Source organism: Limanda limanda, chromosome 7 (genome assembly GCF_963576545.1).
Source record: "Limanda limanda chromosome 7, fLimLim1.1, whole genome shotgun sequence".
Lineage (NCBI taxonomy): Eukaryota > Metazoa > Chordata > Actinopteri > Pleuronectiformes > Pleuronectidae > Limanda > Limanda limanda.
The window spans coordinates 23,741,957-23,768,741 of record NC_083642.1 but is presented as its reverse complement, the minus strand read 5'-3'; the positions used below and the strand labels follow the sequence as shown (position 1 = coordinate 23,768,741).

The 26,785-nt window shown below is 43.5% G+C and overlaps 1 protein-coding gene across 1 annotated transcript in view; it reads right to left on the bottom strand.

Moving 5' to 3' along the window:
- LOC133005651 (plexin-A1-like) overlaps positions 1-26,487 on the bottom strand; it is a 216,688-nt gene extending 190,201 nt beyond the window's left edge. The window contains exon 1 of the mRNA XM_061075400.1: positions 25,309-26,487. Within this exon, the coding sequence (XP_060931383.1) occupies positions 25,309-26,487 (1,179 nt within the window). The remainder of the gene's footprint in view (positions 1-25,308) is intronic.
- Positions 26,488-26,785: the final 298 nt, after the last annotated feature.

Genomic DNA, 26,785 nt, shown 5'->3' with positions numbered 1-26,785 from the left:
TGAGTGAGAAATGGTGTGAAATTGATGGGCGTCGTTAGAAAAAATTAACTTCAGTTTCCTCAACTCCCTCCTATAGGACTTTTTTGAAAAGTTATCTAATCTCATCGGAACACGCTGAATTCTCCTGTGATGGGGGGTGTTCTCCTCTGTACACTCCTGCTTTGATTATTTCTTTGGACGTGATGTCCACCCGAGCAATTTAGCATCTCAGCGTGGTTCGAATGAATGCACAGCTGTTTGTTAATGTTTTAAATATTGATTTCTTTGTATACAGCGTTGGCAGAGTAGTTTCTAATAAGAGACAAGCCAATATGGGGAGTAAATCAAAGGGAACTGGAATAAACATGGAGGGGGGGGAGGGAGGGTGAACGTACGAGCGGGACAGCGGGTGCAGATGACAGAGAAATGACAGGAAGTAAATTATAGGTCAGATTAGCATACCCTAATCAAAGTGTCTCGTACAGGCACCCAGATATGCTGATATGTCACGTCTGATTTACGAACATACCGTGTGTGTGTGTGTGTGTGTGTGTGTGTGTGTGTGTGTGTGTATGTATGCAGGGGGGGGGGGTGTAATAGGCATGTCATTAAAAGCCTGTGATAGGTATGTACGCATCAGGAGGTTCCCCTGACTGTGACATGTGTATGAGAGATAATCGACAGCATCTGTATTACCGGTACTACGTGACACACACACACACACACACACACACACACACACACACACACACACACACACACACACACACACACACACACACACACACACACACACACACACACACACACACACACACACACACACACACACACACACACACACACACACACACACACACACACACACGGACTCCTGATGAAAAGCAGACTAGAAAAAGCACAACTTCAGTTCCACCGCTGACAGGAGATTTAAGAAGAACACACGTTGAGATAAAAATAGCACATTCACATTAGTCAGGTGTCAATCATGTAGCCTAAATGAAATAAATCAGTGAAATATAATCTGATTTCACACACATTCCCCACTGATATGCTTTTAGGAGGCGGGTGGTTCACTGAGATAAAGCAGCTGGTGGTCCATTGAAGGTAGAAAATCTGGTGGAAAGATGATTGTTTGTTTCATGTATTAATTTGAACAACACGGATCTGATCTATTTTAGGACTATTCATCTGTGGAAAAGCTTGACAGATGTTTAAACCACATGTTTAACATCAGGATTCCTCTTTGTCCTATTGCAATTTGTTGCATCTTGTCCAAATCAGCATAAAAAGGTCCCAATATTTTTTTAAGCATTCTAACATGTTATCAATGTGCAAATTGACACCTGCAGTGAAAACCATGCAAATGAAAAGATGCTAAGGAATAATCACACAAACCTTCAGAGGGAATTACGTATAGACCTAATTAAACACATGCAAACAGCAACACATAAACTTAAAGCTACACATTCACACCGAAGGTAATTGGCACATGCACACACACATGCTCACACACACCCGCAAACACACACATTCCCTTGACAGCTTTGCAGTTTTGTAGGGGTGGTGTGATTGATTAGTCTTTATGGAGATACTTTGTCTTGTAATGAACAAGAGAAAGCTGGCATGTTCATTTGTGTTATTGTGCGGGGCTTGATCGTGTGTGTGTGTGTGTGTGCGTTTGTGTGTGTGTTATGCAGGCTTAAATAAATTTTGCCAAAATGCCTGTGGCGGACATTGTCTGCCTTCCACCAGACTTTCAAAGGCATCTAGAAAAAACAGCAAGTTTAAGTTGAATGAACAAAGACACAAAGTGAGTCAAAGGGAGTGAGGGAGGGGGTGAGACACACACACACACACACACACACACACACACACACACACACACACACACACACACAGCTTTGGCTTTTACATAATTTACATAAACACGTTCTCAATTTTGGAAATGTTCTGAAAGTGATTTGAGTGATGCAGAGAAGATTGAGACAGATATGAGGAAGAGGAGAGAAAGGGGGGGGCGGGGGGGGGGGGTAGAGAGAGATGGCCATGCCTCAGTGACAGTGTGAACCCTGGCCTTGTATCCCTGCCACTGTTCCCCCTTCGTTTCCTCTGATAAAGACCAGAACCAGATCTCTATCGATTTCTTTCACTCACTTCCCCCTCTTCCTTTTTCTACCACCTTTCCCAACCTTGTTTTCCCTCTTTCCCCTGAATGCTCTGTATTAATACTTTTCCCTCATCGTTTTCATTCTTGATGGGAACTCATGTCCTTCCCAGAGGGCTAGTCTGTTTTTCCTGCTTTCACATGCCTGCAGCTGTCTGAGACCGTCTTTCTGTCCTTCTTTCGTTCCTCCCTTTATCGGGATGATGATCGCAGGTCACATGATGGTTGAGATACATGACTAGGGGTCAAAGCATTGCTACTGAATATCTATAACACTGTTGTTCTGCTGCATCGAAAAACGGCTGCTGTCCGAACCAAAAGTCTGAAGAAACACAACCCGAGTAGAAAAAAAAAATGTTTATAATAGTGACTCGCTGTTCCATCGTTGGGCCTGGATTTATTTACAGCAGGCGCTTCACTCTTGTAAACTCATCTGCATTCCCAGTGTTCGTCATGCTCGCGCTGAAGTGAGATCGCCATCTTCCCACCGCCGTCGCCAGCATGCTGAGGATGCTAATGGTTTGTTATGTTTAGCCTGACTTGCATCATTACCATAGAGTCAACAGCTCAGATTGAGGCACAGTGGAGCGTTCAGGCGACGTGTTTTCACTGCAGACAAATGTGGCTTCACGCAGACTTGGCATCTGCTGGCTGTGTTGTGCCTTGTAGACATGTAATTCCTACAGTCTGCTCTGTCACTCCTCTGCAGCGACTCACTGAGGAGGCGCTGGAGAGATTATAATCAATGATACAGACATGATTGAAAAACCTTAGAAAAACATCTGACCACCATGTGCTCACATTAATGTCTATGACTCAAGACAAGTAATCATGATCATTGATGACATTATAGACGTATATAAAATATCAACATGTAATGATTATTCAATCATGGTTAATGCAGGTCCACACGATGACCCCAATGGCACAACACTGGGCCTCATACGCTGTTATCTGGTTACAAGTGTAAATGCACAAAGTATTTGAGACAGACCAAAACCCCATGGATGTACCAAATGCACCCACATGTCAAGCAGGTGTAAAAGCCCCTGTCTCTTCCTGACACATGTGTAAGCTTCTCACCTTCCCCGAGCTGTCACTCAGCAAATCCAGGACACCGTCAGTGGATTTAACCACTCGCAGGGTCGGTCCCCTGTGACAGTGGCTGGTGTTCCTGTTGCTCCTGAGAAAATGACCCCAGCGATTTTGGGACAAACAACTAAGCCCGTGTTACGATGAGCTGCTGTGGCATTTATCTGATCCCTGATCAGCCAAACCAGTGACTGATGTGTGTGAGTGAGACAGCAGGGACCTCCTGGTGCAGTATATACACGTGTTTTGACTTAACACTATTGTACTGGTTGTTTGAGTGTTTTTTAACAGTTCAACACTAACAAGTGCTGGACCACCACTCTCTGAACTGGAGTTGTACAAAAAGTAGCCAAAGAAAACCAAGACGGATTCCAGATTTGTGATCTGACCAATAGAGTGTAAGCGTAAGTTAAAGTGCATGTAAAAACATCTCATTCAGATGCAGTTAGAATGACTTTGAATACGCATTTCACACTGGTCCATCCAGGTGCACTGTTGGATCTCATGTGTACTGTGTGTCCAAGAGAGGTTTGACATTAGGATGTGCAGCCAAGGCCACAGTCACGTAAAGTTAAGTGACTGTGGCTCGGGAGGTAGAGGGGGTTGTCCACTAACCAGAAGGCAGAAGGTTGGTGGTTTGATCCCTAGCAACTCCACTGTGCATTCTGAAGTGCCCTTTGGGTGAGATACTGATGGCTGTGCCGACAGTGTATGAACCATTGCGTGAATGGGTGAATGGGACTGTACTGTACATACGTGTTGAGTGGTCTGGAAAAACGTTATATAAGCAAAGTCCATTTACCAGTTAAGTTACTCAAGACAGAATAGAAATGAAGACATCTTGTCCAACACATTACTGTAATACCTCAGCTCACTGAAAGCTGGGGTTGGTCATACCTGAGATGGTGACACTATGTTAATAATAAAATAACAGTTTGTTTGATACTCTACATTAAGCATGACAAACTTATCTTTCTCAGAGGAAGGAAAAGAAAACCCCAAGTAAATTGTGTTATTTGATGACTTTGATCTAAATCAAAACAATCTAAACATTAGGTGCATTCATACCTGAAAAACATTAACCCTTTTTTTGGATGGACATGGATTGTATCCCATTACATTTTTATGAATTTAGTATCTTCACCTATGATTATACAGCCTTTGCTGTAAATCTGTGTCAGAATCCTTTACTGGGTCTCAAACATAAGGTGACCCGCTGTAGTCTTTTATTAGTGCTTTTATAGGCTCCATATAGTTTGTCCCTGTTGGCCTGCTGCACCTCTGACCGTGTTATTATTATTAATGCATATCGCTCACGCCCCGTACACTGTACATAGCATCACACACACACACACACATACACACATACACACACACACATTTGTTCTATTTCCAGGGGGTTGGACAAGGACAGAGTCCCCTGTGTTGTCCTTGCTGAAGAACTCTCCTGCACACAGACGCAGGCTGGCCCCTGGCATCACACACACACACATAGACACACACAGACACACACACACACACACACACACACAAACACACAAGTAGACCACTGCCAAACTCTGGCTGGGTGAATGATGACTGGGTGATGAGGGAAAGAGTGGGGCAAGTGAGATCAAGGGAAAGGAGAGGAGACAGGGAGAGAAAGCCACAGAAGAAAGAGAGAGATAGAGGGGAGGGACATGAGGGAAGGCTAAGGGTCAACAGTGCTCTTGTCGCCACTAATGAGCCTCAACCCAGGAAGAGAGAGGGACAGAGATAGAGAGAGGAGAGAGAGTGAGATTGGATTCATGAATTCTCCATTAAGCGTGTGCACGGGAGAGCTGCTCTGAGCAGAATGTGGTTTCAACAGATGTGGCTCTGGAGAAAACAGGTAACCTGCATCCCTCGTAAAACTACAATCACAGTAAACGTCTGTCTGTGTTGTGCCGTTTTTTCTCTATAGCTGCAGATTTGCTCAGAAGTCCAGAAATTTCTTAGAAAAATTTTGGAGGGGCTGTCGATGAGGATGCAAATGTCCAAGACCACTTTTCAGAACTTTTGGTGCCAGCCCCCTCTTAACAACTCCAGCAACATGCACGAAAAATGTGAAAGTGAGCCCCTGAAAGAATAATGTGGATGATGTTTCTAACACAAGAGGAAAACGAAACGGGAACAATACAAATATCTCAGAATTTAACGAGGTGCCAAACACGTAGAAGATTCATTTTAAAGACTACATTCTAGTGTCGATGTGCTGTTGTAAACAAGAAACGCAAAGGAACATATTCATCATGTGCTGCCTCCTTCATGCTCTACTCAGGCGCCACTTGTCCCCTGGATGCTCCCGACAATTTACTGCTGTTGTGAACGCGTCTGACCCAAGCAATCTCCTGCTGCACTCTTCATATGTGAAAGACAAAATCCGGAAAAAAAATCAGATAACAGCTTCAGTTTGCACTAATTACTACTTTCAGTCTGTTTCAGTATGAAAATTCAAGTATCCAGTATGTGTTCAACATGAATCCATTCAAATGAACCTCAACATAAACAGCTTTTGTGCAACATCCTAAGACCTTCTTCCCTTTTTTGGATTCAAAACTTGGGATACCACTGTATAAGTATTTCATCTATTGTACTTGAGATCAGTTTACCACAATCAAAACACTTGTGCATATGTAGATTCGAGAAACTTACTAAATATCGCATAGAAAATTGGACCTGTTGTTTTAGTTCATTAAAATCTCTCTCTCTCTCTCTCTCTCTCTCTCTCTCTCTCTCTCTCTCTCTCTCTCTCTCTCTCTCTCTCTCTCTCTCTCTCTCTCTCTCTCTCTCTCTCTCTCTCTCTCTCTCTCTCTCTCTCTCTCTCTCTCTCTCTCTCTCTCTCTCTCTCTCTCTCTCTGTCATGGCGGAGTGAGCGTGGAGCTGAGAGCTGTGTGTGAGTGTGAAAGGTATTGTGGGTTTAAGACTTAACTTTACTGAGCTTTATCATTTAGGTGTATGTTTATCTGTTTTTGTCTTTAGTTCTCTAGTTGTGTTTTTTTTGTTTAGATTAGTTTTGCTGTGTGAGTGTGTGAGTGTGTGCGCGCCTGTGTGCGCCTGTGCTAACAGGCAGCATGCCTGTGGCAGCGGCAGTGGCAGCAGACTTTGAGAGTCTGACTCGCCGACATGCAATCAAACTGATCCCCGCGGTGGAATGCAGTGTGGCAGAAGCCGCGCTGGCTGTGGGAGAGGTGGTCGGCTGTGACTCGGTCAGGTCGGCCTCCCGAATGAACGGAGCTATTGTCATGTTTTTAGATAGCACAACAAAGGTGAACGAGGTGGTGGAGAAGGGAGTGGTGATCCACGGGACTTTTAACCATGTTCTCCCACTTGTAAACCCAGCCACGAGGGTGATAATATCCAATGCACCCCCCTTCATTAAAAACGATACTCTGGCCAAAGAATTGTCCCGGTACGGCCAGATTGTGTCTGGAATAAAAATGGTGTCTCTGGGGAGCAAATCCCCCAAACTGAGGCACGTAGTGAGTCACCGGAGACAAGTTTACATGGTCCTCAAAGATAACACCAAGGAGATGAACATGTCTTTTTCGTTTAAAATTGAGGGGTTTAATTATGTGATTTTTGTGACATCTGAAAATATGAAGTGTTTTGAGTGCGGGCAGGAGGGGCACCTGGCCCGCTCCTGCCCGGGGAAGGGTGGAGCGCGTCGAGCTCCGGCAGCTGCGGCGGAGGCCGCGGCAGCTCCGGCCCCGGCCCCCGCCCCGGCCCCGGCCCCGGCCCCCGCCCCGGCCCCGGCTGTGGCAGCTCCGACTCCGGCCGTCACTACCGCTGCGGCAGCTCCCGCTGAGGCAGCGGCCCCCGCTGCCACTGGCGGGGAGCTTCCGCGAGCAACCCAGCCCGAGGCTGCTGTTGGCGGGGCTCCGCCGACAGAGCCTCCCGCTCCTCTGGTGGAGGGGGGGGTGCTGGAGACTGAGGTAGCCTCCGAAGCCCCGGAGAGTCCGCTCCCGGAGGTGGGAGTCGAGGGGGGAACCCCCGCTGTGAACAGTGTTTCTGAGCAGGCAAGAAAAAAAACCGACAGCCAGCCAGAACCAATTGATATAGATGAAACTGAGATGGATGATGGCATGAGTGATGAAGAAATGTTTAAAATGACACAAAAACGGAAAAACTCAGGGTCAGGGCACAGCAGTGCAAAAGCATGCAAAGCAAGCCGTGGGCTGAGGTCCAGCCAGGGGTGTGTATCCCCCCCCTCTCAGGTAGACACCCAAGGCCTATACCCCCCCTCTGACATCAAAAAATTCCTACAAACCACTAAAGGCCAGAGGCTACCATCACTTAAGGATCATTTCCCTGACTTAAAACTATTTTTAAAGTCCGCTAAACCGCTCACCAGGAAAACAGGCAGCGATGGTTTTATAACAGACCAGGAGATTTACAGACTCCGGAAACTCATGTTGAGGGTTAACTGCGAAATAGTTACTGATGATGACGAGTGTTAGAAAGTTTTTTTACTCTTCTCTTTTACTGACCTGTTTTCTGACTGTTTTTCCTTATCTTTTATCCATGTGTGATTTTAAAATCAGCACTTTGAATGTAAATGGAGCCAGAGCTGATTTTAGAAGAGCGGCTGTTTTTAAACTTATGGACATTAACAGGATAGATGTTATGTTTTTACAAGAAACCCACAGTACCGAGGACATTGAGTGTGAATGGAAGAGGGCTTTTAATGGAGAAGCGATTTTAAGTCATAAGTCCAGCTGCAGTGGGGGGGTGGGGATTCTTTTTGCCAGGAGTTTTTTACCACTTTCTTTTATTGCAGAAGAGATTATTCCAGGTGTATTGTTAAAAGTAAAAGCTGAATATGAGAATATAAAGCTGGTGTTTTTAAATGTCTATGCACCCACCAATAGAGTGGACAGGATGGCACTTTTAAACATTTTAGATGAGACTGTCAAAAACTGTAGTGGTGATGATTTTATGTTTTTAGGAGGTGATTTTAACTGCACAGAAAATCCCACCTTGGACAGGAATCACTTAGAGCCACATCCCGCATCAGGTCTCAGGCTGAATCAGATAACCGAGGCACATGAACTTTGTGATGTGTGGAGGGTTTTTAACAGTAATCACAGGCAATACACCTGGAGCCATGCAAGAGACAATGTTTTATCCCTGGCTAGACTGGATCGACTCTATTGTTTTAAACACCATTTAAATATTTTTAAAAGGTGTTTTATTCAGCCTGTGGGTTTTACTGATCATTGTTTAGTCTCTTGCTCCGTTTTTATTAGAAATGTTCGTTTAAAGAGCGCCTATTGGCATTTTAACACAGCTCTTTTAAATGACCAGGCTTTTAGAAATGCTTTTAAGTTGTTTTGGTTTTCCCACAGAGAGAGCAGGCCTGCCTTCAGTAGCATTCAGCAGTGGTGGGACATTGGAAAAGCTAAAATAAAACAACTTTGCCAGCAGTTCACTCGCAATGTCAGTAGAGATTTAACCCGGACAATGAGAGATCTGGAGAGACAGGTAGAAGAATTACAATCTTTAGTAGCTTCTACAGGAAATCGAGGGCATTTAGACTCCCTCAAGACCAAAAAGTCGGCTATAGCCAACCTGCTGGGCATTTCAGCACAGGGAGCTCTGGTCAGGTCCCGGTTTATGAACATCTCGCAGATAGATGCCCCCTCCCAGTTCTTCTTTGGTCTGGAGCAGAAAAATGGGCAAAGGAAGACCATTCACTGTTTACGAACGGGTAGCGGCTCTGAAGTCTCAGACGTGTCTGAGATCAGGAAGTGTGCTACCGGTTTCTATAGAGACCTCTTTAAGAGTGAGTGGTCAAGTAATCCAGATGTGCACAGCAGCTTTCTGAATGGTCTCCCTCAGGTAAGCAGGAGCAACAACACGGAGCTAGCCGCACAAATTACAAAGGAAGAGCTGCACAGAGCCACTATGAGCCTGCAGAGCGGCAAAGCTCCGGGGATAGACGGCCTTCCTGCTGATTTCTTTAAGTCATTCTGGGAAATCGTAGGACAAGATCTGCTAGAGGTAGTAAATGACAGTTTACAGAACGGAAGGCTACCTCAGACTCTGGCTGCTTTTGGGTTCAACCCAGGCTTTATAGCCATGATCCGGGTCTTCTATACAGACATTGCGAGTGTTCTTAAAATAAACGGGGGGCTGAGTGCTCCTTTTGACATTAACAGAGGGGTGAGGCAGGGCTGCTCTCTCTCTGGGATGTTGTACTCTCTGGCCATCGAGCCTCTGCTCCATAGGTTAAGGAAGGTTTTAAAAGGCGTGTGTTTCCCCCGGTGCAGTGTATCTTTTAAATTATCTGTGTATGCAGATGATCTTATTGTTCTTGTGAATACACAAAAAGACATTGATTTTTTATCTGATACTGTAAATGATTTTAATTTGATTTCTTCTGCAAAGGTGAACTGGGGGAAGAGCGAGGCTCTGATGGTTGGAGAGAAGCTGGGGGATCGGCTCAGGTTGCCTGGAGGTCTGGCCTGGCAGAAAGGAGGACTCCAATACCTCGGAGTCTTCCTGGGAGATGAGACCCACATGAGGAAGAATTGGGACAATGTCCTACAAAAGGTTAATGGTAGATTAAAAAAATGGAAGTGGCTTTTGCCAAAAATGTCGTACAGAGGCCGGACATTAATTATAAATAACCTAGTCTCATCTACCCTGTGGCACCGGCTGGCCTGCGTTGATCCTCCACCTTCTCTCCTGGCAGAGGTACAACGGGTTTTAATAGATTTCTTTTGGGGCAGGATGCACTGGATCCCACAGAGTGTCCTTTTCCTTCCTACGGAGGAGGGGGGGCAGGGCCTGGTCCACCTGGCCAGCAGGGGTGCTACCTTCCGCCTTCAGTTTGTCCAAAGATTACTGACCGGGCCAAGGGACGCTCTGTGGAGACCTCTATCCCGGTGCATCCTGCAACATTTTAACAGCCTAGGTCTGGATTTTAGCCTGTTTTTAATGAGCAATAACAACACAGTCTCACCATCTCTTCCTGGTTTTTATAAGAGTGTGTTTAAAGTCTGGAACCTTTTAAAAAAAGAGCGAAGGTTACAGGGGGACTCCCTGCACTGGCTGCTGCAGGAGCCTGTCCTGTATGGGACCATTCTAGATCCCCCCCGCTGGGCACAAGGCACCCTCTCCAGACTGCTGCAGGCTGCCGGGATCTCTACGCTGGGCCAGGTGGTGGAGCTAACTGGTCCTGAACTAGAAGATCCCACAGGGCTGACCAACAAACTGGGGACCAGATCAGAGCGAACTATGAAGAGGGTGCTGGACCACTGGAAGACAAGACTCACAGATCAAGACATCTTGCTTTTAAACTCCTTTAAAGATGGGTCCATTTCTCCCAATGTTGAGGACCCTTTCCCCGCCTCTTTTCTGGCACTGGATTTAAAGGAATGTTCTGGACCTCTGATACAGCCGGCTCGCCCGGTCTCCCTGGAGGGAGCTTCCGGAAAAAACCTATACAAACTATTGGTAAAAACACTTAACATTAAAAAACTGGACGGACGGAGAGACACTCCTTGGAGGAGCTACTTTACTGGAGCCCAGGAAACCGGACCTGAGTGGAGGTCGTTGTATAAACCTCCACTGAGCAAGAGACACGGAGACCTCCAGTGGAGGTTGCTCCACGGCATCCTGGCGGTGAACACTTTCTTATCAATAATCAAGAACACAGTGGAAGACAAATGCTCATTTTGTGATGAAAAGGAAACTCTCTTTCACTGTTTTTATGAGTGTCACCGTCTCTCTGGTTTGTTTCTGTTTTTACAAGTTGTTTTTACCAGTTTTAAAGAGGTTTTCAACAAGCAGGGTTTTATTTATGGTTTTAAATACACTCGCAAACAAAAACACAAAAGCCAGCTTTTAAACTTTGTTTTAGGGCAGGCTAAGATGGCTGTGTATATAACCAGGAAGAGGAAGGTAGAGCAAGACGTCCACATTGAGTCGGTCCCTGTCTGTGTCAACATGATAAAATCCAGAATATTGGTTGATTTCGTTTTTTATAAAGCAGCAGGTGACCTGGACTCTTTTAACGATCTGTGGTGTTTTCAAGATGTTTTATGTTCTGTGACAAATCAAGAACTTGTTTATGCTGATTATCTTGTGTGATTTCTTTTATTTATTTATTTATGGCCAAATGTGTATTTTAAAATAACTTATTAGGTGTTTCAATGTGTATTGTTTAAAAAATAGTACCTAATAAAGTTATTTTTCAAAAATCAAAAAAAAATCTCTCTCTCTCTCTCTCTCTCTCTCTCTCTCTCTCTCTCTCTCTCTCTCTCTCTCTCTCTCTCTCTCTCTCTCTCTCTCTCTCTCTCTCTCTCTCTCTCTCTCTCTCTCTCTCTCTCTCTCTCTCTCTCTCTCTCTCTCTCTCTCTCTCTCTCTCTCTCTCTCTCTCTGTTGTCACTTCACTGCAGTGTAGTTTATTGCGAACGAAAGCAGCTACATCCGTCTAATCAACTTCAATTGTCAGAACGTTGTTTTTCAAATCCTCTCTCATTTGCAGAGATGTAAGAAAACAGTGAGAGGTGGCCTCCCACGTAGGGAGAAAAGGAGAGAAGGGGCGAGCTAGAGAGAGTGACTGAGGTAAAGGGGAAGGGAGAAAGAGAGAGAGATGTTGTCAACATGGTCTCCAGAGAGCCAGATGTCTGAAGCATCTCATCATACAGCACTGGCATAAACACATCGCTCTAATCCCAGGGTGAATGAGCGAGTGTGTGCGTGTGTTTCTCTCTGAGTGTGTGAGTGGGCCTGTGTGTGCGCGCATGTATATGTTAAACATAGCTCATGCCTCGTTCCCATGTGAGAAACACTGAGACCTTGCCAGCTGATGCAATGAACAACAGAACTTGCAGAGTGGAAAAAATGCATTTAATTAAGAGAGGGTTAGTGTGTGTTGTTAGTGTGTTGTGTTTTTTAAAGTAGAGGAGATGGGAATGGACTGCCAAACTTCAACAGGTCAACAGCACACACACACACACACACACTCCCCTGGCTGATATCCAGGTTGTTGTTGTTGTGACTTGGCGTTGCAAGCGCAGAACAACACTGGTTGGCCTTTAGATTCCCCCAGCGAGCCAATATCTGCTCTCTAATTGGTCATTAATGAGTGCATGTGTGTGTGTGCATGTGTGTGTATCTGCGTTTGTTTGTCATGAAAGAGAGAGAAAGACAGTGTGTGTGTGTGTGTGTTTGTGTGTTATAGGGACTGGGGCTGCAGTGGGGATCTTAGACATCTGTCCCATAGACTGGGCCACTCAAAGCCTTGACCTGCTTAAACCCAAACACACACACACAGACACACCCACACACTTGGTTGACCAATGTGGAATTGTGTGCATGTGGGTGAGAGAGTGTGTGTGTGCGTACTGGGAAAGAGGAAAGTGTACAGCCTCTCCAACATATCCACAGACACACACACACACACACACACACACACACTGTGGACTCGGTGCAGACATCTGGCAGTACATTCTGCTCTAATGGAGACAGAACTACAGGCATCTGCATCTCACACCCACGCACACACATGCACATGCTTTCACACACACACCCACACGTTCTTACTTTCATTACCTAATAATGACTATTGTAACTTTATATCACAAGAAAAGAAAGAGAGTTTGTCGCAAGTATCATTTGTGTTGATATTTCCCAGGATAATTTAAGGGAGTGCTGATATTGATGCTGAATATTGAGGAAATTTAACATGAGTTAAATGACAACACCACCTGTGGTCATGATAAGAGCTAGAATGCAGCATTGAAACAAGAAGGATTTAGGTTTCAAGTACCATGTGGAGTTTTGAACACAGCGGTGGAGCCATATTTTGGATCCTGTGGTCAAGTAGCATACACAAAGGTACGCAGGTTAATAGACTGTTCAATCATTGCTGGTGATCCTGATGCAGAGGGGAACATGACTGCTGGCCAGTGTTCAAATATGGCTGGTTTCTGCCCTTATCCGTTTCTCTCTTTTGTCTAAGAACGTAAAAGAAAAGTCAGACCTTGTGGAGCAATATATGTAAAAGTTTTCAATTTTTTTTTTTTTAAATAACGAGTTACATCACTAGGCGCTGTCCTGATGATGTAATACAAAAGGTTCCCACATTATTTTGAACGACAGCCAGTGAGGAAACTGACACTAACTCCATTACATTCTTCATGGAAATGTGACGGTGTTGGAAGAACCGCCAATAATTTTATGTTTTGTGTGGTTCTGTTTCTTGCATATACAGCAAGGCATCACTGGACTGAATCTTATTTATTTTTGCCAAATGGTTTTTACTTTTCTGCGAGTTCACCAGTGGGGGCAAGGCCCTTCTACATTTCAGCATCTGTTGTTTTGGCTCGGGTGAAATGAGGAGTATTGAGTTGGAGATGGAGGGAGAGGCTGGCAGTGAGGAGATGTGCTCTGCTGGAACGAGGAGCTGCAGGCGAAAGAGAGACTTGGGCCCCACAGGTCAGCGGCAGAGGAATCGCTGGGATGCCATGAGATCAACATTTACTTTGCGGCTAGATTTATTCCACACTGGTTCTTTGCTCATTCCCTACCCATACTCCGATCTGGTTTACTTGTATTCTTCGATTCCTTTGCTGTTTTCTAACATTCTTCCACTGCATCTTTCTTTTTTTTTTGTCACTCCCGCTCACTGATTGAAGACACATGTATGGAGCTGTAACATAATTCTGAAAAAGCCTGACTGACCTGCAACCCTGAGGTGTGATGGTGTGTGAAAAAAGTAACAGCCACTTGTGTCTGTGTCAGTCGTAACCCAAACATGTCCTCTCTATTTTCTTTCTTTAAGTAAAAAAAGGAAAGAGTAAGAGATATAATAAAATAAGAAATGATCCGTTAAGGTCCTACAATAATCCCTTCATTGTCTCCTTTGTTCCGTCCTCCATCGTTCAAAACAATAATCCACACATGCGGGAAGCTTCATCAGCGAGCCTCCATTAGTCACACTCAATATACTGTGAAACACCTTGAAACACTCTTTTGGGATAATTGAGTTTAATTGCAGAGGTTAGACAAGGTGGCTGAATCATGAATGTGAGCCTGTTGCTTTAAGTGCAGAAACAAGGCGGAGGGCGTTCAGAATCTCTGCCAGTTTCAGTTTCTGTATTTTTTTGGCTGCCTTGGCTCCCATGAGAACATTATCTGGGTCATAATTTCATGAAGGTGTGGAGAAAAAACAAAATGCGCAAAGTAAAGGAATCCCGTGGAGAGAGAGCCAGAGAGAACTGGGGGAAGCAAGGGCTGAGCTCCAGTGCTCCGGTGTCAGCTGGACATATAGGTTAATGTGCCACAGTGGGACAGTAGCTCACTCGCTTTACCCCAGATCGCCTCGGCCTGCAACTGAGCTGACGCCACATGGAACGCTCCGCTCTGAGGTTTGGGTTTTCCTGGCACAGCAGACGTTTGGTGACAGCAGCGATGCAGATTTTAACGATCGGCCTGCTGTGGATGTGGTTTTTTAATCTTTGTGTCCCAAGCATTTACAATTTAATCAAACATGGACGTTTTTCTCAATATAAAGGGAGAATTCCACGTATCAACAATCCTGGAATGTTACTTTATATCCATGTTGAATTATAATTATTCACATTTCATTTGTTGGGTTAGGGCCTAACCCAAGGGTTGTTAGGGGTTAACCTGAACCCTAATCCCTAACCTCATTTAATAATACATCACATTCTCACATAGTTTTTTTGTCTTTTTAAAGGCCTATGATTCCAATTTTTTTAAATTTAAAACTATTTGAGACCCGCCAAAACCCTTAATCAGCATCTGGCCTACTCTAGATACATAGTTATGGATTGGTATCAAGCTAAATTATTTCAACTCGAATGTCAGGCCTTGCTTTGCTGTGCTCAACGGAGTCTGGTGCACTTGCGCCAGGCTGTCACAATGTTAGAGTGAGTGTGAAAAATGATGTGGCCTCATGAGTGACTCTGAGCTCTCTGACACCTGGACTGGCACATTACACAGGTTCAGATACAGTCAGTTGTCACACAGGCCTTTTTCACAGCAGACACTGTGACATGTCACAGCGGGAGATGCACACGTCTAAATACTGTGTTGATTACAGATTCATTGTCAATGTAACCAACTGGACCTTTCCTGTTGGATGAGTCAGAATGATTCTACTGTGTTCAAGGCCTTAGCTTCTACAACAAACATAATAAGTTCCTCAAATGTAGCCAGTGAGATCACAGAAGACTCCACTTTATGAAAACCCCTGTACAACTGCACGTCGGCCAACAACACCATCATTTCTCCAACGGATATCATCACTTCCAGGAGTCACACACTCTCTCAGTTTATCTCTTTTATGTATAGATAATGTTAAACTTAAAAGTATTGAACCCAAACTCTTTCTATTTCAATCATGAGGGCTACTCCCTATTACATAAGGTAATCTGTTATTTCAATGGACCAGATAATCTTATATTATACACATTATATAATTACATTATTGAATAATATTATCACTTCCTCCAAGGAGTTTGTTTTCATGTGCTCTCAGCAGGATTATTCAAACCCCACTTTACAGATTACCAGAAAACTCTGTAGAAAGATGTGGTATTGGTCAAGAAAGAACCCACTAAACTTTGGTGCAGATCTGGATTAGGGGCAGATCAAGCTTTTCCTTTTTTCTCGTTCTCTACTATTAATGGATAGGACATTTTGCAACATATTCATTATTTCGTGTGAACCTTAATGAAAAACATTCCAACACATTAAGGGATTTGGCATCGATGCTGTAAAGATTTGTGCGGATCCAAATAAAAATCCAGATCTAGTGGAATTAAAGGTTATTTTGTCAGGGTGTAGGTTTCTATTCAGCTGCTCAATACTCAGATCAAACTGTTTCCAGTTTTGTTTCCTTGGATCAGAATCAGAGCCAAAATAACTTGATGGGGGACATCCCTAACAGATATCTAAATCTCCATAAATCTCTAGAAACAGATGTCTAGACAGGCAGATGATAGATTCTGTTAAACTTTTGCGTGGGGGGCACATCTGCTACTATTGGCCTAGATTTACCAAATGTAGGCAAACATCACATATGCGAGTGTGCCAACATCCTCTTTCTATGTAACACAAGCCAGATGATGCTCTTAAAGCCCCACTGTCCATCTGAGCACTGCAGGACTACAATCTGTGTAATCTGAACTAAAGCCCTCCAGGACAGCCATAATCCAATTATTACAGACCACTGCAGGGATTCACCCAAACAAGGGAGCCTGTAAAATACTGTACTGGGAAAAGTGGAAGGCAGTGAATGAGCACAGGTCCAACTAGACACACTCGTGCACATGACAGCACACACATTGCTTAACATGCTGTGCACAATTTAACATTTAGGTGACAAGGTTTTAGTTTTTGTTGTTTGGAGAAAAACACTGCCCACCTAACAGGAAAAATCTAATAACTATGGTTAAATGTGATTTCTTTTAAACATGTCAATATGTTTTTTTTTTATTTTAAATGTAGGACATGTTCAATTTACAAGGTGCTCAGTTAGTGCAGTAACTTTCATATGTTTATGTCATCACATAAACGTGTGTATGTGTATGCAGCACACATCTTCACACCCTTCAAACAAAAATATGAAGCCAGGAGATATGTTTAAGGTTGATCTCATCTCACAGCGCCCGCTGCACTGCTAGCAGGAAAACACAAGCACAGCTGAGACAGACTGCTTTAGGAACACACATACACACACGCATACATAAAAACAAAAATATATGAATTATCAAACACATATAGTCAGAAACACACATGAATACATTCATATCTGTCATAAACCTACAAAAACAGATACAACCCCAGCATGAACCAGATAAATAAATAATCACACTCTTCATTAGATGCTGCTGGGTCAGCAGTCTGAATGTGATGCGGAGATCTGTATTGACCGGTTGCAGGTTTGAATAAAGTCAAGAAGTTGTTATATTTGATATTTGACCCAGTTAAGCAGTCATGAGATATATGAATGAGACTCTCAGAGTGTTAAGTTCCCTCTGAGCAGATCCTTCTGAGAAATCAGAGATGATATGATGAAAGAGAAGCGCAAAGTTGGAGGTTATTGAGTCGTTGAACCACTTAACCACAACTAATTACTGATTTCTATCGATACAGACACTGTGACACTAACACTGAAGCTTTTAAACTTCAAAATGTCAGTTGATATTTTTGTAGTTTGTCAACATGTGAAATCTCTTTCAGACCACTGGCGAGTTTCAGAGGAAAGGGTCACACAGCTTTAAGGCTAAGCAGCCGCAAGCTCCATAATTCTACAAATCCACAAGAAGCTGACACCATCATGAGCCTATAGAAGCCATTAATCCTGTTTGTCATGTGCTAGAGTTAACAAAGAGCACCACTGTGCAATACATTTTGTTCACAGAAACCATTCATACTGTAGTTGGATGCGAGAAATCTCCCCATTGAGAATTCACTATAAATTAGGAAGGTTTCACAGCATGATGGGCCCCGTGCGATTCACCCCGAGGCGAACAATATCACAAGACAAAAACATATGGGGAAGTGTTACAGCTGGAGTCATTAAAATGACTGGAGGTTCTGTATGTATCGAGCATTTTGCACCGTCATGCATCTAAATGTCTCAAGAGGCAGAAAACTGCACCTCATCAAAAAGGGTCTCTCACAATGGGCTGTACTCCCGCATTTGACAGCAGTTCACCTCAGCACTACACACACAAAAATCCATCTCTACCAGTCATTAAATCTCCCACTGAGTCGTAAAAACTTAAAAAGAGAAAAGCTCGACCTCGAACCTGAGATAACACCATCTGTTTCCAGCTCCACTAGAAGAAAATGTCACAATCACATGTTGGCTCCCGCGTGACTTTGACTCCATTTTCATAGTTTTTATGGTTAAATAATGTCAACACCTAAGAAATGACTTTATTTAAGAGAGTTTCTTCATAAAAATTACAATTACTGCATTTATTTGCAAATTGCTTAGACTAAAACATAAATTAGTAACAATTGTATTAAAACACGTCTATAGGAGATAATTTCCACTCACGTGTTGGTGTTACAGTGAAATGTTTACTATATAGGTTGAATATCAACACACTCATCATATTGTTTTATAGGCAGCGGACAATGCTGTTGAAGCAAATTGAATATTAATTGATTGAATAATTATTTGTCAGCAACTGATGGCGACCAAACTAGATCTATAACCACAGTAAGTTTGGACATTTATAGGATGTCCGAAGACACATATTTACTGCCTCTTACAAGCTAAAAACATCAACAACAAAAAGAACGTTATGAATAAGACAACCATGTCTGCTAGGATATTTGAAATTACACAATGTCGATGAGTGTCTTTCACGATGTACTGTGTCTTGTACAAAATACTTTACTGGACTGGATCATCTGGACTTTATCAATGTTTGATCCATTGGTGTTTTTTTGATGGTGATCTGACAGAGGCACTTATTGATTGACCTAATTCAGTGACTGGTCTAAAAACACTTAGAGAGTCTTAGCTCTCCGAAGATAAGTCCCATTGATGCACGTTTCTTCATTTAAGTTGTGAACACTGTGAAGTTGTGGACTTATTATTACAATGTTCTGAGCAATCACAGTATTATTTCATAATTGTATGGCCCCATCCTTTTAAATCAATTATTAACTTACGTACAGCGGATGCTTATCTTTTGCGCTAATGTATAAAATCATTACAGTTTAATCTCTTATCCCAGACAACTAGAAGTCTTCAAACTGCAAGACAAATATGTGAACAGGTCTATAATTGGTATCCTAAATTCTTTAAGCAGCTTTTGCCACCTTGTCACTTAAATACCCACAAAAGTGAAAAGCATATGTCTGAATAATACAGGAATAGCCCATCAATACCACTTAAACATGTTTTTTTAGGAGCAAGGATAAACCACTTTCTGGGTAATTACATGCTACATTCGGATATTATCAGGCATCAACTCATTAACAGATAACGTTTCTTTATCACATATTTCGGAAATATCACTTAGCATAATGTAAGTGCAGCCATTAGAACAACCCAGCAGGTCCAAGGCATGATGCAATGTGGGTGATCCATCCACTGAGGCATAGGCCAACGGTAATGAGACGAAAGATACAACAGAGAGAAAGAGCGTGAACGAAGAAAAGGGAAGCACACACACACGCTCACACTCAAACACAAACACACACACACACACAAATGCACGCAGACACACAACCACACACACCAGTCACCACCCGCCTGGAAGAGAGAATACAAAATGCCACAGAAATAGACTATAATCCTGGCCAGCGGTGATCACCACTGATAAATATTAATAAGCACTATTATGCTTTGAGAAAAAAAGGAAGAGAGAGAGAGCAAGAGAAGGAGAGAAAAGACAGTGAAAGGGGCAGAGAGAGGTAGGGACAGAGAGGAGGCAATAACAATAGACTGCTTGCAATATGTTATTGCAAGCAGTTTTCCTTCCGACATCCACCTGGTGTTTTTGTAGACAATGCGGACTCACATGCCCACACAGACACACACATACACACATTTCTTATTATCAGCCTATTTTCCTATGTTTGCCTCCACTATTGTTTTGTCCCTCCTCTTCACAGGCCAGGATAAGAGGTGCGCACGCACGCTCGCACGCTCACACACACACACACACACACAAATGAGCATCCAATGAGAGGAGAGACGCAGCAAAAAGGAGATAAGGTGAGTCCTAAACTCGCACATGTATATACACAGAGGATAGTATCTCTCTTTCTCCCTCTCCCTCTCTCTCTCTCTGTCTCTGCCTGAATCAGTCTCATTAGTCATGCTGAAGCCGTAGCGCTGCTGGGTCGGCCTGCTTACAGAGCTGTAGAGCTGGATGCCAGCCCACAGCCAGCGAAGGTCACCCACCGCTCAGTTTTAACTCTCACAAGACCAACGCTGGCCCCTTCTCTATAATGAGTGGACATAAAGATGCATAGGGAGAGACCTGCAGTGTGAGCCACACCCACCGTGGTGTGGAGGTGGATTTACAAGTTCTTTTTTTTAAACATTACTGGGTCCGAGAATGTCTAGCTAAGCTTTTCTGTTAGATACTGCAGGAAAATGCAAAGACGCCTCATCAGAATTAACCAAGTTCAGCATCAACACTATGTCTTATATGAACTGTGCTGTTGATTTGCAAAAGTTACTAAATAGTTTGACATTAAAACTCTTTCCACAATGTGTCTAATTCTAGTATTGGTTAGATAATGTATTCATCTAAACCAATTAGAATGAAACATGAAATGACATAGAATCAACTGGCTGGCGAAACATGTCGTATATCCTATTTTAAATAAAGATAATATGGCCACCAAAAAAAAAAACCCATTGACCGACAACAAAGAACTTTGTGGGTAGAAAACCTCTTGAAGTGTTTTAATGAAAAAGGATCATCTTTTAATATTTCCATCATAAATACGATGCACTAAAAATCACTATAGAGTCATCACACAATCTGACAAACATCAAACCCTACATTCTGTCCAGATTGCGACCGAGATTTGATCCACCTTTAACCATGTGACTCTACCTACAACTTTCTTTTTGTCTTTGGTTGAGCACAATGCTTCTTTTTGAAAAGGAAAATCATGCGTCAGATGAGAAATGTGGAGAGAGATGTTTGCTGGCTGTTTTTAATTTTTTGATTAGAGGAAATGTGTGGAAATGTCCAAGTGTTTGCAATGGAAATGGAAACCTGATTTCATTGTGACGTTGGCTACAAACCCAGCTACATTTATCTGGATTAACCCCAAGCTGTTGTTGAATTGTCACTCTTTATTTCCAGCTATGGTCTACACCTGAGCTTCATTCTCATTTCCTTACGTTGATCACATTTGTGCTGCATTGGTTACTGTTTGTACTGTGATCTTAGATCAGAATCAGCTGTATTTGACAAATGCATAGAGGTTAAGCAGATCTAACAGAGACCGCCTTCAGTTGGGACTTTGTCCATCTTTCTGTCCATCTTGTATAATTACATTTCTCCTTCACACAATCCACCGGAGAGTCAATATAGAACTCAAAGCATGGATGACATTGCAGAGACACTCAAGGACTGAAACATACAAATTAATTTCTGTAGATGACTTTTACTACTAAAGCAATAACAAGATAATTTGACTTGGACAGATTTCAAGTTCATTAATACAGGTGTGGAATTGTGACCATAAAGTTCTTCCTTTTAATAGCTATAATCCTGAAGTAGTCAATTGCAATTTATGGCCATATGACTGCGGGAGCTGTATCATAATTTGGCACGAAAGATTTATATTTCTTACAATAGTAAAAATTTCACAGAGTTCTGGAGCATTTTTTATAAAATGCTCTTCTCAAGGGCTGTGCCGCGTGATGAAGTTTGATCGTTTCCAGGTAGGGAGGAGTGTCTGAGTGTGGACTGACTGACCTGACCTTGTCTCCTGAAATGAGCCGCTATGAAAGGTTCCACATGACACTAGCGCAGAGGCAACAAGCTGTCACCGCTCTCGTCAGGAAACATTGAACATGTCTGTACGAGGGGATGATAAATTCATCACAGCGGCGTCCCAAAGCGAGCGCCGCTGACACGACCTTGATCGATCGTAGGCGGAACGGCAGATGGTCATAAAGGACAATCATGTAACTGTACGCTCATTAGCATAATCACATGCCTATACAGTACACTTTAGACTACAAGGCCACATGTGGCTCGCACAGCACCGCTTGGCTCGTGACCGAGAGGTAATGTTGTTACTGTCTTACATGAGCTGTGACACTTTTAAAGTGAAGATCGAATTAGCAACTATAGCAATGACTTGCTGAGTGTGCTTCATTTATTTAATAAGGCATATTGTTTTCCTGCTGAACACAGACAGTGGGAATTTGCTGTGTAGCAAGAGAAGTGTGTAACTTTTTCCACTGACTGTCTCACATTTCTTACATTTACCTCAAAATGAGATGATGACAGCCACAGCTACATTTCTACAGCTACCAACCTGTCAAAGCACAAAAAGAACTCCCCGAAACGTTGTCACAACTGGATCAGTAGTTTTTATGACACATTACAGACAATTAGCAAATGGACAATCTGACAAAGACTGGTCCATTTCCCACCATGATTCGATCAGGGTTCAAAATCACAGTCGTTCAGGAGAGAGTTTTTGTATTAATACTAATCTATTAACTCAAATTCAGAGCAGCTTAGAGGGACACAAATCTGTTTCTTTTGCTTGTTGGAAGTTGAACTGCTGAATGTTTCAAAATGAGCGTGACGCCGTGTCCAGAAAGCCAATCAGTGTTGAGTGTCTCCTGACGTCCCAGTACGCCCAGTAGCTGAACAGATGCGAGTAAATGCTAAATGCAAATGATTCAAAGTTATAATGTTTACCTTGTAAACATCTTTAGAGTATTTACCACGCTACTATGTATCCATTAGCACTAAACACAAAGAACAGGTGATGGAAATACTCGAGTGAAATTTAAAGGATCACCAAAGAGAGTATAATCTATCCCCAGGGGAACATGAATGTGCACCTCATTTCAAAAATAAGTACAACATTATGTTTCAATCCATCCAATTCATTTTTAGTTATTGGAGGATTCATCCTCTGGGGACCCTGCATGTGTCGATAAATGTTGCAACTATTGCCAATCACTCTCCTGCCTTTATGATTGCATTGCCTGATCCCTTCACATTGCATTTCCAGATCACATCCGGGCACTGGCTTTACACTCTAAGTCACTTTAAACCTCATCACTCAGTGGAAAGTCAAGGAGAGGGCAGAGAGGGATGGCGAAAGAGCTAATGCTTGAGAGAGGCAGACCAGTGGAGTGAAATAAGCAAGAGTGGGGAAATTAAGAAGGTTAAAGGTTGAAAATTGGAGACAAAAAGGGTCAGAAGAGGAGTGGGGGACACGAGAGATTGGCAGAGCAAGAGAGATCAAGCCAAAAGAACGAGCGGAGGGACAACAGGGTTAGCAAAGTGAAAAACTCTTTATGTAAATGATGGGGTTAGAGTGAAAGACATGAAAGACAAAAAGAAGATGGGATGAGAGAGAGAGAGAGAGAGAGAGAGAGAGAGAGAGAGAGAGAGAGAGAGAGAGAGAGAGAGAGAGAGAGAGAGAGAGAGAGAGAGAGAGAGAGAGAGAGAGAGAGAGAGAGAGAGAGAGAGAGAGAGAGAGAGAGAGAGAGAGAGAGAGAGAGAGAGAGAGAGAGAGAGAGATTTATGGCAGGTTGTTATGGAGCACCGACTGGATAACAGAAGGTGAGACAATGTGAATTATTCATGAGGATACAGGGCTGTGGTCTGTGTGTGTGTGTAGTGTGTAATGTGTGTGACGGGAGCAGGTGAAACAACCACATGCACACACTTAATGTCTAAGGGACCCTTAGGCCAGCTCATCTATGAGGCAGACGAGCTTTCCACAGCCTGTTCATTTAGCTCCTTTAGCTTCCTAAGATATTATTCCTACGAAAGCAGATAGAAGCTCAGAGAGACAGCCGTCTCGTCCCCTGAATAAAGGAATACACCCATTTTATCAGTGAAGATATTTTAAAAATATCAAATGGTGTCAAGAATGGCAGTGATGATTTAAGTTCACAAGTATGCTATACAATGCTGACTACCAATACTATTCAAGAGCTAACAACATTAAAGATGGGTCAAGAAAACACCAGAGACTGTTCTTTGTGGCTCATAGGTTGAGCAGATCCTCCACTAGGCGGGGATTCGATCCTCCGGCACCAATGTGTCCTCGGGCGAAACAATGAACTCCAAATTGCCCTTGGCAAATGATGTACCATAGAAAAGGTGCTGCATAAAGAATGGCTTCATGAATGTCTGTGAATGGGTGGATGTGACTTGAAGGTCTCATGTCAAACGTTTTGCAGTTGCTACCCACATTCTTCTTGTCGCTATTGTGCTGGATTGGAAAAGCCACTGAAACAGCATTTATGTGGCACTACGTGTGCAATCCCACCTACACTTCAGTTGCTTCGGCCTAAACCACAGTGGAAAATATGACTTTGTTGCATGTAAGATTTAATGTGATTCATACTTTCCACTAAAAGGTTAACCAGGGAACGTCAAATGGATGCACTAGCAGCTTTTGAATATTTGCCATCCTGCCAGGGTGGAGATTCTGGGCTTTGCAGTGTCAGCGTGCAGCTAAAATGTATTCAGTTACTGGATATTTCACATTAGGCTAATGTTGGAACTCGCCCCAAACACTGTCCTTTTAAGGCTTTTTGGATTGTTGTTCTCTTACAGTCTGGCTTTGATTCCCTTCTCACTTCTAAGAAATTGCTAGATGTGTTAAGAGTTGTATTCATTTTCACCTACACAGGCAATCTGAATAAATACAGTAAATGCTTTCCAGGCTTACTTGGTTTTAACACACCCTGAACCCATGACCACCAAAATGCTTTTGGCAAGGTGCGAGGTAAAGGCAGGCGGTCCAACCACTGTTGAGCTGAAGCCACACAAACCCACTGAAACTAACACTTCTCATTTCAGGAACTAGACACTGCGCTTGTATGCTGTGAAATGGTCTATTCTGTTTCAACAAATTTAAACAATACCATGCACACCAGACCACAAACTAAAACCTCCAACAATAATTGTTATGGTTAATTCATTCTTTTGAAGGTCCTGAGGGAGCAGGAGCCAATTCCAGCTGGCATTGGGCAAGCGGCAGGATGGACCTTGGACCGGTTGCTAATCTATCACAGGGCTAACATATCGAGAAAACCAACCAATAACACTCACACCTACAGGCTATTTAGTGTCCAACCTACTTTTGATGTCTATGAGCTGTGGGAAGAAGCAAGACCACCCGGAAGAAACCCCTAGACTCATACAGAGAACATGCAAAATCTACTAAGAGAGGCTTACAGATTCAATTCCAGGTCCTTCTAGGTATTGGAAAATAGTGCTAACCCCTGCACCACCATTCTCTTTAGCAAAGCTTATGATGATAACAAAATCAGAATCCAAAAATAACTTTTGGAAGCTACAATCTTAAACACTCACCGAGTTGATGCAGGCCAGTTCTTTGTTTAGAAGCCAGGGCAGGGAGAGTTTCCCTTCTCCTCTGTAGCACGACTGAATCCTCTCTTTAATCTTCTCCTTTATCCGTCTCATCGTGAACAGACACAAAGCAGTCTCCTTGGGTGGTTTGGCTCGGTTCTTCTGACCCTGGGCAAATACAGTAAACAGAACCTCTTCGTGTTCTTCAATACCGAGCGAACGTGCCAAGTGTGCCCCTGGTCGGGCTAAATAAGCATCCTGAACCAAGCGGTATTCCACTCCGTCCTTGGTGCAGCCGATGGGGAACTCAACATAGGAGTAGAACTTCGGATCGTCAACACACAGGCGAACAATTTTAGAGGTGAAGAACTGTTCGCTGCTTGCATCCGGCGAGGTGAGCTGGGTGTCAAGCTGTAAGGTGAGATAATACACAAACTGCTCACTGTTGAAGCCGTAGATGTAGTAGATGTCAAACGCTGGGAACTTGGACAGCGTGTCTGAGGGAATCTTGAGCTGCGAGGAAACAAACTCATCCTGGTAGACGAAGCTGAACATGTCTGCGTTCTCCTCATTGGACATTAACTTGCGGCTGGACAGGGTTGGGAAGTACTCAGATTTCCCGTCGATGGGAGTGCCGACGAATAGTTTTCCACCCTCACCAAAGATATTCGGCGAGATCACGACACCTGACATTGTGCCTGCTTCAGCAACACTGGATAGATAATGCTCTTTACGATGGTGAGGCTCACCGAGCTTAAATAAGTCATCCAGACGCAGGAATTGGCATATTCCCTGGGAAGTACTCCCACAGGCAATTAAGCGGTTATGGGCAGCATCAAGTAGCAGCAGTTTATTGACATTAGAGGTTTGCACCAGCTCATGGGGACAGGACTGCACACCAGGTGGAGGGTAACAGCGAGGGTTGTCAGTCACAGGGCCTGTGACATGGTTTCGTAACTTGGTGAGGTTGCTGGACAGCTTGTAGATCCAGTTTACAGCGCCCAGGTAGACCTCGCCGGTTTTGTTGTGCACCACCAAATGTGTGAGACCTCCTTCAGGTGGGGAGAAGGAGAGGAGAGGGGAGGAGGAGGACGAGAGAGTGGAGGTGGAGGGCATGGAAAAGGAGAGGAGCAGTGAGAAGATTGGGAGGACGAGGAGGGGTGGGTTCAGGTGGGAGGACATGGCAGTGAGGGGAGGGGGGGTGAGCGTGTGGGCGTTGGTGTATTCCTGACTGTGTAATGCACGTCAGGATCAGTCAGTGCCTTATAGGACTGCAGGGTACGATGATACAAAGAAGAGTTTCCAAGCAGCCGACTTCCTCTTCCTTTTTTGTCTCCTTTCTCCGCTGTAGTTTTATAACCTCATCCCCTGATCTTCAGCCTTGACTGCTTTTAGCCCTGAGAAAGAGAAACACAGAAATGTGTTAGCAAACACAGATGTCAATATATTCATGGACTTGTGTTTTGCACTTCCAGAGATC